Genomic DNA, 18,949 nt, shown 5'->3' with positions numbered 1-18,949 from the left:
GCTTCACAAAAACACAGTCAGATAATATGGCAATGGGGAGAATAAGGCTCATTAATTTGCATTGTGTGCTTGACACACTGTTCAGGCAAGGAGCAAGTTCTGAACTATGAAAGCCATTGTCCATCTGCTGCTGACTACATGGGGTATTTTAAAGAGTTCTAAAATACTTCAGACACTCAAAAGACAAAATCCCGCATTGAGGATTGTATGATTTGAGGATTGTGAGAATATCTCAAATATTCTCAACATAATTAAGAGGTTGCACCATGTTAAGAAAATAAAACTCACATGAGCGTTCCTCACATTCAGCTCTATAGGACTACAAACCTGATTGGCTGGGAGCCAGAGAAGGCTGACAGCAGGAACTGACCTCTCAAGGCTGTTTGTAGAGGAAAGGGGTGGTTACATAGCATTCTACGGGCCAGGTCACTAACCTTACCTTCTCCCAGACTACTTTCTCCAGACTATACAATTCTAAGAAGTGAGGCCACTGACTGAAACAGGCTCACCCTAGAGAAAAGTCAACCCGCAAAATCTTTCTAAACCTGGTTCATGTAGAATTATTTTCATAGCTGCAGAGAAAATTGGCAAAAAATAATATTTTGACCAAAGTGTAGAAAGCTTGATCAAATAATGTTCCCACATTGTTTTATTATAAAAATAAGGCCACATACATTGCAATCAACTTGTAATAATTACCTGAGATTTGTTCATGCAACAGTTCAAATGTTAAACTTTGCCATGAGCAATTGCTTAATATACATCAAGTTGTTAGAAGATTATTTTAGGTGGGTGCTCACTTTCCATCATTTATTTTTCTTTGCCATAAAATACCTTTTCTGCCTTTATTATGACTGAAACTTCTGAAAAGTGAGCTGAGAAGAACAGCATGTATATTGAAATATTATTGAGTAAAAAGATTTCTTATTCCAACTTGATTCAGAGATAAAAGCACACCATGCTCTGGAATAGTTTATATTTTTAAAGAATCCCAACTATAAAAAAAAATTGTATTTTATTTTGAAGTAGGGTGAAAATTTCAAATACTGAAGTGATTGTCTGGAGTACATGAAAATGTGCATGTGAGCTATGGTAACTATGAGACAAATTTGTATTCATCATCACCATCATTGAGGGGAGTTATTTATACTCTCCATATAAGTCACTTAAAAGACACAGCAGTTATAACCCCCCAGATTAATGTTGCACCTAGGAATGCATGTAATCATGTACGAGCTTTAAAATTCAAAAGTGTTTAAAATTGTTTTATTAATGTACCATAGATATTTACAAGATTTTAATAATATACATTTTTTTCTTTGCAAACAAGTCTGTATTAAGAACGCATCTTGTGTCAGAGGCTGGAGAGCATATTTACAGAATGATTTGCTTTCAAAAAACTCTCAAAGATTTATGGTTTTATTCATCAGATAAGTGGCTGAATAGCAAAACAGTAAAAAATCACAATGACAATGGACAGAAAATGGGTGCTAGGTTCTAAGACTTGAATTGCTCTGGAACTCAAACCTGCAAAATATGAAAATAAGACAAAAATATTTTGAGATAAAGTATTGCCTGCTAGATTAGTTTTTCAGAACCCCAAATTCATACTATCATTTATCTTTTAGTAACATATTTTATTATACTTGTCTCATGCACATTATATTTAATTTTAGAAAGTGCCTTACCATGTCTTTGTCTAAGGATGTCTGATATAAAATGCAAAAGAAAAATCCCTAAATTGGCAAAGTCTGCCTAAAGGATTGGCCAACATCGGATGCTAATGACTTTCACTCAATCACAGCTTCAGGCAGATGAGTAAGTGATTCTTCTAATGCAAAAATGATACATTCTTATTGCATGCTAAGTCAGACTGACTGGTGTTGGTTGGCTTAGAAAAATTGTTTTGAGGAGGACTTGAAAGTTGTGACTCAGCTCCTTAAGAATGCCACACTTGATTAGTGATGTCTGCCATGAACATGGGAAAGGGTGTATATTTACCTGCGCTTCATATTTGCCATCCCTGCTGAAAAAGACCTGGAAGAATCTATGAAAAATCTTTTTGATTTTTGTGACAATAGAATGGGTGATAGAATTATGCTCTAATGACACAAAGTTTTTTCCCTGTTCTCTATTTTGATTTTCAAACGAGGAAATATAAAACCATTTATAATGTATAAGCATGTTACAATTTTGGAGAATAACTTTAAAAAACTGGCTCATCACCTTTTGCTCACAATTGAAAATTTATCTTATCACCCAACATTTAAACCATAACTGGAGGATTTCATGGAGCTGAATTTCATGCTGTGGCTGTCTAGGTTCAGAATCTACTATAGCAATGGTGACTCAACTTACTTGACATTTTTGGAATCCTAATTTCCTCACTGCTGCTTCCATCTCCACCATCACTGACTGTTCTTATCTCAATTAAGTAGTCTTCTTCAAATGGAACCAGAAGCTCAGCTGATGTATTGTTTGTTTCCAAAATGTGAGTTTTACTCTGTCTGTTTTGCCGGTACAGAATCTGAATAAAATGAAGTATCAAGTTAACATGGACATGTTGCTTTTCTAAGGTTCACACAACTGTTCTGGAACACTGTAAGACAAAAGATACATCATCGTAAATGTTGTACTCCTCAGATGGAAATATCCAGGTGATGTCTTTCCCTTATATTCCATTGCTCCTGTTAAGAAAAAGAGGGGTTTTTTGGCCAATGCCTCTGGAAGGAGAGTAGATTTATCTCTATTAGTTAAATAGCTTGAGGCTATTATCATTGGAGCTTGCTGTGGAAAGTCACTGTTCAGTTTGGACCCATTTCAAATGTTGAATATATATCTGCCAAGAGATGATGTCCATTGTCACTGATGGTAATGATTTGCTCTGGGTACTTGATTGTACTCTTGTTAGATGCCTTTTGTATTGTTAAAAGATCACATCATACTGCAGCCTAAGTTCTAAAAACTTTATTTATATACATTTTTTGATCTCATTCTGATCACATCTACTACCCACATAAGCCGTCATGTTATGATGGCAAGGGGTGTCACTTGAAGAAAAAAATGTTACATCCTATGGAATTTGATTTTTTGATGTTCCCTAACACATTACTGGACCTCGGAATATAAAACCTTTTCAACGGAAAATTAGAAAGCAGCAATGGTATTTTCAAAATAATTTTGAAAACGATTCCAGTGTTTCCATATGCAGCCAATTTGTTTTCTATTTTGGTGTCACACATTTCATTCCTTAGTAACTTAATTGATATGATTAAAGGAAAAACTAAACACTCACCTTGTACCCCAAAACTTCAGACTCATTTTCCATGGTTTTTACGTGCTCCCAGTTCAAGCATAATTTAGAGTTTGTCAGCTTCCAGGCAATGTTTGCTGGTGGTTGGCTTGGAGCTTTAAAGAGATAATCAAAGATTCAGATGAATGTTAATTAGTTCATGGTCACTGTATGATGTATCAACATGAAAAGAAAAAATAAGTCTTCGATGATTTGCATAGAAGAGGCTAAAATGTTTTCAGTGTCATTTGAAATATATTAATTCTAATCACAATAAGCAAATTTATTCAAATCTGGTCATTTGGGAATGCCTTTGTGACAGACTTATGAATTAATAATGGCTTGCTGCATGTCCAGTATTAATTTATTAATCATTGCTGTTGAGTTTGTTTACTTCATCATATATAAACAGACAGAGGGTCTCTTTATCTATGATTCCATTTGGCCATCAATCAATGAGCATGTTTAGCAAATTCAAGTTGCAAGCATTTTATGTATATCAACACACAGATGCTCATTCCTAAAATTCTTTACTTTTTAACATTGTATTAGTTAGATTTCTAATTGTAACACAAGTAACTCAAGATCTTTTAAGCAAAATATTTGCAGTAAATTTTCAAGGATATTTCTTATAACTCATGGCAGATTGCAGCAGAGTCCGAGGAGAGAAAACATTGTCACAAAGCCGTGGTCTTCACTCTGCTTAACGAAGCAGGGTCTGCTGCATGCTCATCTTGCCAGAGAGCACCTCTTTGTCATTCTCACTGTACATGGCAGAAATCATGACTGTTCACCACACCTGAAATTTAAAACCTTCTCTGTTCAGAGACAGTCCAAGTTAGAATTCCCCTGAGAAAGTTGATGATTAACTTCATTTGATCGTATGTCTATCTTAGCTTAATCAACTATGTCTGGACAATGTGAAAGATGCATGCCATTTAAAGTAGATGGAGCTTTTGGGAACCCAGAAAAGGGAAAAGTCATCACAAACTGATTGATCATCCCAAAGGATATCAACTTTAAATCCAAACTGAGGCTTTTACTTTTCTGAAATTAATGTTGTCTGGGTGAGAGATGGTGGGAGAGAAGAGATGAAAGGTTTAGAATCCGGCTTCTAAACTAATGGATGTATTCCAACTAGAGAATTTTACATACAAGAAAACTAGAATCCAGGTTGGGAAGTCACTTATCCAAAAGCATGCAGCTAATGAATTTTGGCCTATTGCTTTCCCGTCTAGTGTTTCTCCAGAACAACTTGCTGCTTATCTGAGTCCACATGACTATTTTTGAGATTTAAGAAACTGAAGAGATTTAAAATAATTCATCTGGAAAGCGGAAACAAAGATAAAACTGCCCAACAAGATGTTTTTGACATCTTTTTTGAATTTGTGAGACTGAATGAGCATAATATTTAATTCATTGTAACACTTATAGAAATAGAAACTATTGCTTTCGGAGTTTTGACTCAACTGCTGTTTAATCTCCTATGTATCACTGGAAGATTCACATATTGCTGAATCCAGGTGTCTCAAATATATTACCATACATTCTCTTTCCACCCCAATTCCACTGGGATATCACTATTGTTCACTCAGCCACTTACAGTACAGTTGGGATGTGACAGAGAAATGTTTCCCTGTATGCTTACATGAGGCTCAGTTCATATTTTATTATAGGTTTATCACATTGGATTGTATTTATTCTTGGTTATGTGTTTCTTTAAATTTCTTGAGGGCAAGTGCCTTGTTCAACTCTGTATTACTAACCCCTAGCACAGTGCCTGGCACATTGGAGACATCCAATTCATATGTGATGAATAAATGACTGTACAATAAGATGGCTAAGGAAAACTGCTCAGGGTCCTGTGGTGATCTTCTCAGGCTGTATTGATTATGCACCGGGCTCTGGGCAGATCCATAGGTGACACAACACAGCCAATCCATTCATTATGTTGTCCTATGATCAAGGCCAATTGCCATGGTCAGACTCATAGCAATCCATGCCTATTTATAAGATGGACAGGCCAATTGGATTGACCATGTCCTGGTACATTTCTTGCCAATATAAACCCATAATTAAAGGTCTGAAAGCTTTTAGCTTAGTAAGCATTCAATACATTGCTTGTCAATATACAATGTATTTGTCAATTATAATGTTTATCAACATATTTATTTCTAAAGGTCTGAATGACAGCAATAATTATTTTGTAACTATCCTTCCTCAACTTATCCTCCAGTGCCTTTTTAAATCTTTTTCTCAGCTATAAAAGATACAATATCAAAATTCTCACAGGATATTGCAATTTTAATTTCTATTATACTCTCGATACCTTTCTTTTAATCTCCGTTCTTTAAAATTCAGCACTAACATTACCATTATACAATCAATACAGAGAAAATACAAATTCACCACTTCAGTGTCATTGGCAAAGTGGATTCTGAAAGTTTTATGTATTTCTGTATGTTTTGTTTGTTTTAGGAAAAGTATTGTTTTCAACACTATAAATCCACTGAAAAAATCAACAGGCTAGGAGACAGAAATGATTTCTTCCAGCTACGTAAAGGAGCAGTTTGTGATGTTGGCAATGACTTTGTCATTGACATGTTTGCATTTTTGTCCTCATCTACCAAAGCAGAAGCACAACTTTCTGTGGCCATAAAATGAGAAGAGTTGCATTCTGAGTGAGTACGTTGGTATGAATAGCCAATTATATGGATTATTTAGAATGTTTTACTTCTCTTGCTCTCTGGGAGACGAAAAGAGTTGCGCTTTGATGTCAGAGGGACTTGAATTTGTATCCAATCTCTTCCAAGAGCCGGATTTTCCCATTATAAAATGAAATGAATAAGTCCTAGTTTATGAGATATGAAATAAAATATGAAACGTTCCACATTTGGTTAGTGGTATATATTTAAAAACTCTGAAACTGTTAATTCTCTTTTCTGAGAGGAGCAGTTCTCCACTGTGGTGTTATGACATAATTTTTCAATTGTGTTCGAAGTGGTTTGCTGCTAATAATACAATTCTGAAGTTTGCAAATGATTCACTTCTTAGATACAATTAGTGTATGTTCAAGTTTTCCCCTTAATAATATTGCTCTTGGATTGTTTGTATGTTTTTAGAAAGGGAGATAAAATGGGAGAGTCTCAGCTAACTATCTTAGAATATCTCTTAGTCTACATCCTTTCTTATTTTCATCAATGGATGTTTCTCTAATGTCAATCCTTTATGTCTGATATTGAAAAATAAAACTTCTGGAAGCTGCTTTAGAAGGTCATCACCTTAATGTAAGTATTGTTTACAGTTCTGGTTTGATGTAGCTGATTAAACTGGGTTGCAAATATCTATGATAAAATTAAAATTTTTATCGCCTTGACAAACCAAAACACTGTCACATGGATAGCACAAAACACGTCATGATGTTTGTACCAAGTCTGTCAATGGTAAACTCAGCAAACAAACACTTTTTTAATTTTTAAAATCTTTCCAGGCAATTTCCAAAGACTAAATCATTTTCTATTAATCAAATGACAGAGCAACATTAAACTAGCCCGTCACACCTCTAATGGTTTCCTTGTAATCAATTTTTCTGGAGATGGCATTTATATTCAACTGTAGTTCACACTGTGAACTCAATTCAAAAACAACTTCTTATGTTACACTTCTAAGTAACAGTATGGGGTTGACATTTGGGCAAAAGAGAAAGAACGTAAGTACAAGATAAAATAAAAGCTTAATGCTTCCTTTATGTGTAAATATGGATTGATTGCATATTTGCAGCAAGAAAGAATCTAGTACAAAGTGCTAGTCAGTCAACGTCAAGGGCCAAATTGAGCCAAAATTTGCAAACACTTTTAGTTACTGCGTCTGACTACTTCTTTCTATATAAGTAGTGTTTTGTTTGTTTCACTTTTCTTTTCTTCTTGGAATTGATGTAAATATTTTTCTTTCTTTCCTTGTAAATCTAAATTCCATTTAAGTAATGTCTGTGTGGATCACAGTATATTTGCAGTACCTCTCACTTTCTTTTGGAAATCCATCATTTCCACTAGTCTTTGGTACTTACAGATGAATCACTGATATTTGTTTAAAAGAACAATAACACTAGCATCATCATCATCAACAGTAACAATAATACTTAAGAAGTTTGGCATATGGTATTCCTTCTGTTTGGAAGTTCTTTTGTTCTCTTTATCTTTAATTTTGTATCAAAATACATAGCTTATCCCATATAGATGCTCCTTCTTAGGTACATCTTAGTTTCTCATTTATTTTCTTCACTGTACCTTTCATAATTTATGATTATTTTATTCATTTGTCTTTTTTTTCTTGTTTTAGGTTGCCTCTCTTCTAAAAGAGAAATTGCCGGTTGGCAAAGATCTTGCTTGGTTTAATGACTCTTAGACTCTCAGCACCTAACCCTGGGCACAGCTCATGGGAGGCACTATCTCTTGAGTAGATGACTGAATGATCATGCAAAAAAAACAAACAAAGAAAACACCTCTGTCTTCTCTTTAGTTTAGCCAATTAGAACAGGCAGAGATTTTGGTAAATGTGAGCTCTGCTTTTTCAGACTTTCCAATGGAAGATCAGATCAGATTACAAATCTAGATGGTGACAGTTTGAATGTGTGATGAATGCAGAAATTTTTCAGTTACCACTATTGAGAGGTAATCTTGATGTCATCTCAAGGACATGGAAAATCAAAGTTACATACAGGAGTAGCACCTGGAATCATGGTTATCATCAATGTTTCATTAAAGCTGTTTCTCATACATGCTTTGGATGTCCTTCTACGACCCTTAAAAAAAGAAAATTTCTGCAATAAATTTATAAAGAGAAAGAAAGTAGCTGTGTTTTCTTACTTTAAAAAATGCAAAGAAAGTGAATTGCCTCTAACGGAGGAGTATAATAACACATGTTACCATGCACTGAGCCTTCATGTATGACAGCCTCTGGGTCACCTTGGTGTACATTACATCCTTTAGTTCTCAGAGAAATCGCTAGAGGTAAGTATCTTCATTTCTGTTTTTCAGATGAGAAAATGCATTCACAGTTATCAACTAATTAGATCTGGCACACAGATAGTGCATAGCTGAGCAGGGATCCATATCCACAATTCTCTCTGAAGTCCCATTCTAACTTTTTCCAACACTGCTTCACAATGGCCAGAGTTATTGGAACTCTTAGAAAAACACAAATACATTAAAGGGGAAACTTTGGGGGAAGTTATAGAGTGGAAAAAAGACCATTTGACCATATGTAGGCCTGGCAGTGGCACTACAAGCTGAGAGATTTCATGAAGCCAGGTAAAGTGAATGTTAAACTCTAGAAGATCAGTAAGTTTGGGATGTCAGGGCTAGAAGAGGAATGATATAGAAAGGAGCTTTGAGACACATTGTGAAAGATCTTGCTTGCCTTTTTCTTAGTCTTCATTCTCTGGAATAGCGGAGACAATGACATTTGACGAACAGAAGAGAAGTATGATGGCATTTTAGAAGGAAAAATTTCAAAGCAGTTTGAGGTTTAGACAGAAGATTTGAGAGTCAGAGAGAGAAACTTTTCAGATGGTTAGGGAGGAAGATGATAAAGGGGCACAGTGGTAGTGGGATGAAGAGATTTCATGCTCATCAGTCTAACAGTGGCCATGACAAAACCTTTCTAAGCATTTGTGTCCTCCTATCTAGAAATTAAAATACCAAGCTCCTTGACTTATTGTAATTACTAAGTGAGATATAGTATGATAAATTTAATACAGGGCTGGTGACATAGAAGTGCTCAATATTTTTAAACTGTGGTAAGCAAAATAAGGAACCCCCAAAACATGATCACATCCTAATCTCCAGTACCCGTGGACACATGACTTTATATGGAAAAGGAGTTTGCAAATGTGATTAAGGTAAGAGTCTGGAGGTGAAGAAATAATCTTGGATGATTCAGGTGGCTCCAATGTCGTCATGATGGTCCTTACAAGGGAAAGAGGGAAGCAAGAGAGTGAGAGTTGGAGGAGTTGTGATGACAGAAGCAGAGGGTCAGTGACAGAGATGTGAAGGTACCCTACTGTTGCTGGCATTTGACATGGAAGAAGGGGTCACAAGCCCAAGGAGGGTCACAAGCCCAGGGATGTGGGTGGTCTCCAAAATCCAGAAAACAGGAAACAAATTCTCCTTTGGAGTTTCCAAAACTAGTGTAGCCCTTGAGCACATCTGGATTTCTACCCAGTCAAACCTCTTTCTAACTCCTCATCTCCAAAAATGTATGATAACCAACTTGTATTGTTTTAAAACACTGAGTTTGAGGTCATTAATAGAATAATAGAAAAGTTACTGTTCTGCTTTCACAATGTCTGTGATATAGAATCTCAAAGTAATAAAATGAGGGGTTGGATAGGTATTTAAATATAAAGGAGACTTGTATATTCTTCTTATTCTCAGGTGCTTGTTGGCTATTTTGATAGGGTCACTGAAGCATATAGGCTGGTAAGAGTCAAATTTAAGAGATATTAAAACTGAATATCCATAGAAGAAACCAGGAATTACAGAGGTTTTTCTTGTTTGATTTAGTTAAGCAAGCCGAATACTTGAAGAAACACTAATCTTCGTTTAAAATTTCTGATTATTATTTCACTTTCTCCTTAGCAGAGGTATTCTAACGTTGTATCTTGGGTGAAATTACTCATTGTTAATTAAACTGTTTTCGAAAATTTATATCTCCTACTCTTTGACAAATTGATCATATGTTAACCATCAGACAAACCAATAATCATTTTAGCATTTGATGTGAATTTCAGTCCAACCCATTTGAAGGATCAATTGGGCCAATTGAACAAATTTAGTATGAAAAACAAGGATTTTTTCTGCTTAAAAACATAGAATAATTGAGCACAAACTAACACCTTTAATTTAGGTTGCATGGACAATGAAACCAGCAAATTTTCAGAAGACAGAAAAAATTATTATTGAGATTTTCTGATATGTATGTAGAATATATACAGAGCGACTTCAAAGATGCCTGGGCCAGGTGCCCCTTCGCAGGTGCCCACGACCCACCCTGTAGGCGGTAGGAGGGGCGCGCCCCAGAAGCCCCTTCCTCGGCGCTGTGAACCCATCACCCAGCTAGGCCTGGACCTGCTCCTGGCGCTGGGCCGGTCCCCTGGGACCAACCCTGGGCGCAAATACTGACCCCTTCTGCAAATGAGAGTAGCATTGTTTTGCCTACACCCACCAGCTCCGGCTCCAATGGAGCCCTGTCTCAGGGGGGCTGTCACTGCTATCATCGTGTTCTTCTGATTCCTGGCCGTCTTGTGCCCGGCTGTGGGGCTGGCACTATTGGTGCGGAAGCTCGGGAGATGCGGCAGACGGAGGGCACCTACTGGCCCAGCAGCGAGGAACAGTTCTCCTATGTAGCTGGGCCTGGGCCCCTCAGGACTCCAGTGAGACCCTGTGGGGCTGCCTGCACATCTAGGCCCCTTCTCCTCCATCTGTCCCCCTTCATTGCTGTGTGACCTTGGGGAAAGGCAGTGCCCTCTCTGGGCAATCATATCCACCCAGTGCTTCAGAATAGCAGGGAAGAAGGTGCTTCAAAGACTGCCCTTGAGGTCAAGGGAGTGTGGGGCTACTCACTTTTATGTATTTATATACAATTAGTAGTGAGACGTGAATATATGTATATATATATTACAGAAAATCTCAAGAATTTTAAAACACATATACATGTATTATACATGTCACATGGATGTATCTCTCTCTTCCTGAGGTAAATGATTAGTTCAATGTTCAAGTTTCAATCCACCTTAAGTTGGTTGATGGGATTATGTATAATAAAAGTTGACCTGAGTCTTGGCTCAATAACTGCACTAAAATATCTGTCAGTCTACCATGATACAATCTGTTTTTTTTTCTTTTAAATGTTGCTTACACATTTCTAATCACTCTTGATTTGCTTGAGATAGAAATTGAATTACACACAAGAGTTTCTGTGAGTTTGGCATCTCTCGGTTAACTAGAAGTAAATGTCTCGGCAATCTTAAAACTGCTGATTGATCGGAGATTTTCATCCAGATTTGCAGATTAGCTGAAAGAAGCTAAAGTACTAAAGAAAGACCAAAGAAGCAAATCACACATCCAAGTTATCTGGCAATGACTTCATCGATTTAGTCAACACTGAGTAAAACAGGAAAAGGAATAGAACTTCACTGTTAACTAATACATTCTTGAAAATAACTCACAGCCCAGCCTGTCTAAAACTGGGTGGATTGGAGGAAAGTTGGCTAAAAATTTTTGCTCCACAGGCGTTTGCAGTTCCACATCACTTCATATGTTCTAAGATGCTTCCAGAATCAGTACCTTGTTTGTGCCTCATGGATAATTTGGGAAGGCAGTGAGGACAGAGATAATTTCTATTTAATAGATAAGAACATGAAAGCAGAAAAATGGAATGCCTTGTCCTATTTCAAGTCATGAGTCAATGATGTACCCAGAATTGGAACATGAATCTCTGACCATTAATCTGGTTATGTGGAAATAACTGGATAATCTATTTAATCAAGGGCCTATTCTTTGAGATGGTTCCTAACTTCTTTTGTACATGACAAATATACACATAAAGGGAATAACTTTAATATAACTTTATTTTCAAACTCTTCTCAACTACCTCTTCTTTCCAAATATGGTGGTGTAATTAGAATACGGCATTATAGGTAAACTAGATTTTTGTAAGTGGCAGTGAATATGTCTTAGTCTTTCTCAAAATTCAGCAACTATATTTGTTATCTTTCATTCATCAGGATTCAGAGGGCAAAAAAATGTGTTTTAAAAACCTGATTCTGTGAATAATTTGTGTCCATTAATAATATATGAGATATGTAAATATTATTCAACCTCAAAAAATCATCTTGCAGGAACAACTAAGTCATATCTGATCAGACCTTCCCCAATGTATTGCTGTGCCTCATATTATGGAATATTTGTGCATTACCAGACTCAGTCAGAAAACAAAGGCAGCAACAATCACCAAAAGATGAAAAACATTCATCTTTTATTTGGTAGATTCTGATTATGTGAAATCACCTGGCTGATTATCAAGGGATATAATACAAAGCAGAGAAGTTCATTCTTAGATTTCAGGGACTTCCAAGTAAGCTGTAGTCATAAGGTATCCTAAAAGGAAAGATCTAGGTATCTGACAGTTGCAGGATCACATCTGAATTTACTCGGACTCAAATGACAAACAAAACAAAACAAAAAACCATTTACTAAGCATTTACTAAGGTGCGTACTGGGCATTTATTATTAATAATCTCTTTCAATCTTGAACAAAACCTATGAGAACATAAATATGACTGTTTCCTCATTTTATAGGTAGGCAACTGAGACTGAAAGATAAATACTACCTAACCTTCTAAGGATGAGAGGTCAGTTTTTGAATGCATTTAGAAGGAGGGCATCAGGGCCAGTCTTAGACATTATACTTTTCTGTCTTTCATTGATATACTTGGAGTATTCCTCTTTTGGAATTCCGGAAAGATCAAAATATTTACCTTGATTGTTACCAAAAGGTTTCAACAGCTATCCACATTTAAGGGACAAACCAACTAAACAAAGTAACCAAGTAGTAAAGAAATGAGGTGTGGGAATACAATCAACATCAAGCAAAGGAATAGGTTTCTCTTCACAGATGAACCTTGTTTTCTGGAGGGTATGCATACTTACGGGACTTTTTGGTGGTAACATTGACTGGGGGGCTTGACGGCCCTGTTCCAGCAGTGTTGTAAGCTCTCACAGAAGCAAAGTAGATGGTATTAGCTTTCAGCCCTGTGATGTTTTTGGTTGTGACATTTCCACTGACTCTAATTTTACCAATCATGGATTCTTTGGAGTCATCTGTCCAGTATAAGACCTGATAATTAAAAACCAAACACAAGCAATTTATTGTTCCCCAATAACTATCAATCATTGTTTACCCACAACTATCAACCACAACCACAAGGGATATGGGAAGAAGACAGAAGTATAGATGACAAAAACGTTTTCTAATTAAAATGGTTATACAACAAAATTGTCATTCTCTACTATTTATGAGGAAAAAAGTCATGAATGCAAATTCACAATGGAAATTAGAGAACCTGATTTTTTAGATTACCAAAATATTTTATGAGCTATCTAAAGGTTACCAGTTTAGCAAATGACGTATAACAAGTCAGACAAAAACACATTTGTATATAATCAGTCAAAGACTTTGATTATAATGTCTTGCTATTGGCATTTCTTTTCAGAGTTATTTGAATCACAGATTAATTAATAATTCAATTTATACTGAGCCCTACCTTTGCATTAGCAATGTTTTAGGTACATTGAAAAAAAAAAAGAGAATAAATTAAGTACCTATTTTCAATCCCCTTATCATGTAGCTAAGAGGTTACAATCCACAGTATATGTAAAAATAAGTCATAGAATGCATTACAAAGAAGTGATATAGAAAAAAATATGCTACAAGAATTTGACAAAATACATCAGGAATTGATGAGAGTAGAGCTCAGAAAGAAGAGGAGAGTAGGGATGAAATTTGAGAAGTAACTAGGGTTCAGATAAGAGGTAAGGCATTCTTGGCATGGAGTGGAAAAGACACCTGAGAGCAGAACTTTCTGTTGGAATCAGAGGATTATAGGTATATATATGTATATATAAACACACACATACATACATATAAGACAAAATTAAGAATGTTTAGGATTATACATTTATTATAACTCCAAAACTAAAGAAATTATGTTACCCATTTTGTGAATCGCTGAATTTGCAAGTTGAAAAAGATTGAGTGATGAACAACCTTCCCTTAAAATGTTCTTATCTCTTGCCTTTGTGAGATGACGGCCTACAAATGTAATTTGCCTTACTCTTCATACACTAAAAATAGCAGACTCAAGACAATCTAGGTATTTTTTTTCTTTACTTAACTGCCTTTTCTGAGATGATTACATCTTTTCAAGTTATACTGCAATTTGCAGAGCAGGTTTCTCAATGAAATTCTTCCATGGTGTAAGATGATTGAGGAACAGACTTTACCTCTTACCAAAGAAAAAAAAAATGACTGCAATTTGAATAATTAATCATATAATCACCTGATCACTTTTGAAAAATGTTGTTGTGGTAAGAACAGTTAATATGAGTTCTGTCCTCTTGAAAAATTTTAAGTGTACAATGCATTATTGTTGACTCTGTGTGCACAGTTGTACGGCAGATCTCTAGAGCTTACTTATCTTACTTGTATTGAACCGGTATGCCTTTAAAAATGGCTACTATTTGTTAATTTGTTTGCTTTGAATTACCTAGAACGATCTCCCTTACTTTGAGGGAGGAGGCAGGACTTTACTGTGGACAAGATTGAAGGCTGAAACAGGGAAGAGGCTAAAGCACCTCTTCATAAGATACACGCACCAGTTCCATGTCAGTTTACCACTGCCATGGCAACACCTGGAAGTTACCACCCCTTTTCATGGCCATGACCTGGAAGTTACCACCCTTTTTCTAGAAACTTGAGTAACTCACCCATTAATTTCTAGAGTAACTCACTCTAGAAATCTGAGTAACTCACCCATTAATTTGCAATTAATTTATAAGTGGGTATAAATATGACTGTAGAACTGCTTCCAAACTGCTACTCTCTTAGAACACTGCCTGTGGGGTAGCCCTGCTCTGCAGAAGCAATTTTGAAGCTATAACACTGCTGCCTCATTAAAGCTGGGTTTTTTGTTGTTGTTGTTGTTTTCTGTTTTTTGTTTTTACCACTGGCTCACTCTTGAATTCTGTCTTGAACAAGGACAAGAAACATCCCAGGCTAAGCCCCAATGTGGAGGCTCACCTACCTTGTCTCAACTTCATTCCCTGCTTCAGCTTTAGACACACATTATCATATGCTAACAAAAGGCTAGTAGGATAGGACTGTTGAATAGGAGCTATTGTGAAATCCATTGATTACCTCATAGCCCAGCACTCTTCCAGTGTTTCTATTCCAGGCAATAGCATTCCATGAAACCTCCATTTCAGAAGCAGAAAAACTCTGGACAGAAGTTCCCCTTGGGGCCAGTTGAGGTTCTACCATCCAGAGAAAGACATAGCCATCTTTAGCAGAGTGGTTCATTGAAAATGGAACAAGGGAACACAAACTATGCATAGGGTCTCAAAGAAAACCAGAGCTGAGGACAACTTACCATCTTCCCCAGAGTAGACAATGGTCACAGTACTCAGGGATCCTTCTCCTTCATTATTATACACACCCACTTTGACTTCAAATGGAGAGAGTGGGATGATACTTTCATTTCTGTAAACAAACCTTGATGATTCCACAGATGCTACTTTCTCCTTGGTCCAGGTTGTCGAGCCCACTGGCCGGAACATGACGATATATCCAAATCCCTCCCCATTCTGTAGTTCTTCTGGAATTGACTTGGGCAGAATGTGATCAATCACTGAGTATTTGCAAAAATATTTTATTAAGCTACTATAATACTTATTGATTACTTCACATTTCTTCCATAGAGACAAATACAGATATTTATTCTGTTTAATGATGTATTAAAAACACTTTAATTTGGAATGCCAATTAGAAAAATGATCCCAGTTAAAGATACTCAGATAAATAGTTTAAGTTTTCAGATAGAAATATAAAACAAGCTTTACATGTTTATATATTTTCTTTGATCATTCACAAATTATTATAATAAAACAGTTTAGAAGATTTTATGATACACACTAAAATGTGGTTTTGATATGAATTTTTAAACCCAGCACAAATTAACTTATTAACTATTTATTTCAAGACTAGATATGTTTTTCTTTCACAACATTTTAAACAAGTTTTTGTAAGACGTGTAATGGAATTATTGTGAAATAGCATATGCTTTAAGGCATAGAGTATTTCTTTAAAAAAGCATACGAGACCTCCCATCATTGTTTTAGGCATACATCTTCATTGGTAGTGACATGTGTGCATTTTCCCTCACATGAAAGAACGAACTGTTGACTCTCACAAAGATCAAATTCTATAAAATACATTTCAAATCTACAATTGCTAAAAATAGCAAAATAGAAATAGATAATATTTCCCCGGTACTCTGCAGATACTAAAAATTATAAACAATCACATAAACTTAGCAAATTAAAATGAATCTGTACTTGAATTTAGACCAACAGATCTCCTGATTGCAAGAGACTTGTATTGAAAAATCAGTGGAATTTATTTGTTTTTTCCCAAGGAAAATGTTTTGCTTTTTTTTTTTTTTTAAATAAATATTCTGACAGACTAATAAAGGCAACACCTGACAGAACACAGCGCTTCTAGTCCCTCATGTCCACAACTCTATTTCAGAGCTTCTCTTTATTCGGGGGAGTCCATTTATTTTATCAATCACATTATCCTGCCACTTGGAACCCATGTGAGCACCCATTCATGAGCACCAGAACCACAGGCACCGTCTTGGTGAGTATCTATGAGGGCAGAATCTCTGCACTCTGTGGTGACTAATAGACCTGGTCAATTCCTCTCATAGAGTCTGCATATGAAACATGGTGGGTGGCAGAACAATAATAGATATACACAGAGCAGGCAAAAGTAGAGAACATACAGTAGCAGGAACAGTGAGACAATAGAAGCTAAGAGAAAATAGATGCTGTAAATTAGAGAGAGGAGATCCAAATTAGCTGGTAGCCAGGTAGAAAACTGGAAGTAAAGGAAATGGGAGGAACTGAGGCATAAGCATGAGAGACTATTCAAGCCAGGGCTGGATCAGCAGAGGGATTGCTGATGGTTGGCTAGAGCTCCTGTGCTCGAGTGCCCAGAGCAGTGATGAACGATGTTCCGGTTCTTCATTTGACCTTCCTACCTGCTTGCTGAGACTTTTTCCTGTCCTCATTACTTCCCATGTAGCTTTTAAATGAATCCCCATTAACCGAGATGACCTGAGCTGGTCTCTGTTTCTTGCCCTGTGGAACAGTCTAACAAATACAGAAAGTGAAAAGAGGAAGAAAAATGCTGCTCCTGACATCTGGGGAAACAAAGTATTTCCTCATATTAACGCTTCTCTTCTTTTTCATAGGGAGACTAGAAATAAAACAGTTAATTTTGAATGGCATGGAAGAAATTTATACGGATGGAAGCTACTTGCTGGAGCATTTGATTCATTTCTGAAGTTTCTTTGATCTCAGATTTAATCAAGATGCTTAGTCAGTTCATCTACCTAAATAGGGGAGTTCTGTTTTTGTTAGTTAAGGACAATTAATATTTCTCATGGTGCTCTCTCAAGAAAGATCTGAGTCCCACATATGCATATTAGAGGGGAAAAAAGAGACTTCTTTCGATAGTTCCTTTTATTCTTACATGAACAGAGAGTCAGATGATTAAGAAATATATATAGTTATTTAACAAGACCAGGAAAAGAGTTTTCTTTAAGTGGAGAAAGTGCTCAGTAAAATAAAGAAATTGTGAAATTCTCCTGGGAGTAAAATCTATGAAAATTGATAAACTAATAATGTAAATTCTCAACAACAGTGTCTATAAGAACCAAATCTTCAGTGCAGACTACAAATCAACAAAACTATGTACTTCTAGCCAAATGTAGCATGCAGCTGGTTTTGAAAATAAAGGTTTTTGAGACACACCTACACCTATATGTTTGTAAGTGGTATGTGGCTCTTTTGAGCTACAAAAGCAGAGTGAGACATTAGAAAAGAGATCATGTGGCCCACAAGACTGAATATTTTTACTGTCGGGCCTTTTAAATAAAAAGTATGCCAACCCTCAGTGTAGGTATGTATCTCTTACTCTATAGTGCTTTATCCTGTGTACCTAATTTGGTAGTCATATTTATGAGACATTCACCACAAGCACCTCAAACCTGGAAGTATTTGGGAGTATACAACATTATGATAAAATAATGAATAAACATGCCCTTAAAAAGGAATTAGCCGTTGCTATATTCTAAAAATTTGATATTATGTCTAGGTTATTGGAAACAAACCAAAACAAAACAAATAAACACAAAATCTACATTTACTGTGTGGCTCTGGGGAAAACACGGGGAAGATATTTAGTTCAGTTCAGGCAGATTATACCACAGGGTGCCTAAATGAAGGATAATCATTAAAGCTGTCACTTATAAAACATAATAGTAGATTGTGACTGAATTTAGAACAGTTTTGTGTCCCACAGTGCTTTTCAAAGTCCAACAGGTACTATTTCAACTACAACAGGAGTGACATTGGCCTGGGGTGGCCTCTCTACTTCAAAGTTACTTTTCAAAACATAGTTCTGATGGTGTCTTTCCTGATTTCCTTCCAGGCTGGGTTAAGACAATTCTGTCCTGTATGCTTCTGAGCATTCAGACATTTTCTCATCCATTTTTGTATTCCACTGATAGGAACAGAGAAGCTACTTAATAGAGTTCATTAAATTGAAGGAATTACTACCTACATTCTGGTGGCTCAGATTCATACTAATGTATGATTCATACTAATGTGTGAATCTTCTCCTAAATATACATAACTTATTCCCCAAAGAAGTTGGGCATCAGAAGAAGTTGGCTCAGTATCTACCTGTACATAATGTCAAATATGAGTGATAAATGGGATACTGAATTCACTAATTTACTTTAAGCAAGTATCT

General features: G+C 36.1%; 1 protein-coding gene across 3 annotated transcripts in view; it reads right to left on the bottom strand.

Moving 5' to 3' along the window:
• Window positions 1-1,282: 1,282 nt before the first annotated feature.
• The window catches only part of CNTN6 (contactin 6), a 306,520-nt gene continuing 288,853 nt past the window's right edge, over window positions 1,283-18,949 (bottom strand). For all 3 annotated transcript variants that reach the window (XM_011937225.1, XM_011937224.1, XM_011937226.1), the window contains 6 exons: window positions 15,501-15,735; window positions 15,269-15,384; window positions 13,003-13,189; window positions 3,296-3,408; window positions 2,359-2,527; window positions 1,283-1,527 (listed from right to left, as the gene is read on the bottom strand). In XM_011937225.1, coding sequence (XP_011792615.1) covers window positions 1,427-1,527; window positions 2,359-2,527; window positions 3,296-3,408; window positions 13,003-13,189; window positions 15,269-15,384; window positions 15,501-15,735 — 921 coding nt within the window. In that variant the 3' untranslated portion in view covers window positions 1,283-1,426. The remainder of the gene's footprint in view (window positions 1,528-2,358; window positions 2,528-3,295; window positions 3,409-13,002; window positions 13,190-15,268; window positions 15,385-15,500; window positions 15,736-18,949) is intronic.

The sequence above is a fragment of the Colobus angolensis genome, unplaced genomic scaffold (genome assembly GCF_000951035.1).
Source record: "Colobus angolensis palliatus isolate OR3802 unplaced genomic scaffold, Cang.pa_1.0 Scaffold160, whole genome shotgun sequence".
Lineage (NCBI taxonomy): Eukaryota > Metazoa > Chordata > Mammalia > Primates > Cercopithecidae > Colobus > Colobus angolensis.
This window is presented reverse-complemented; position numbering and strand designations above follow the sequence as displayed.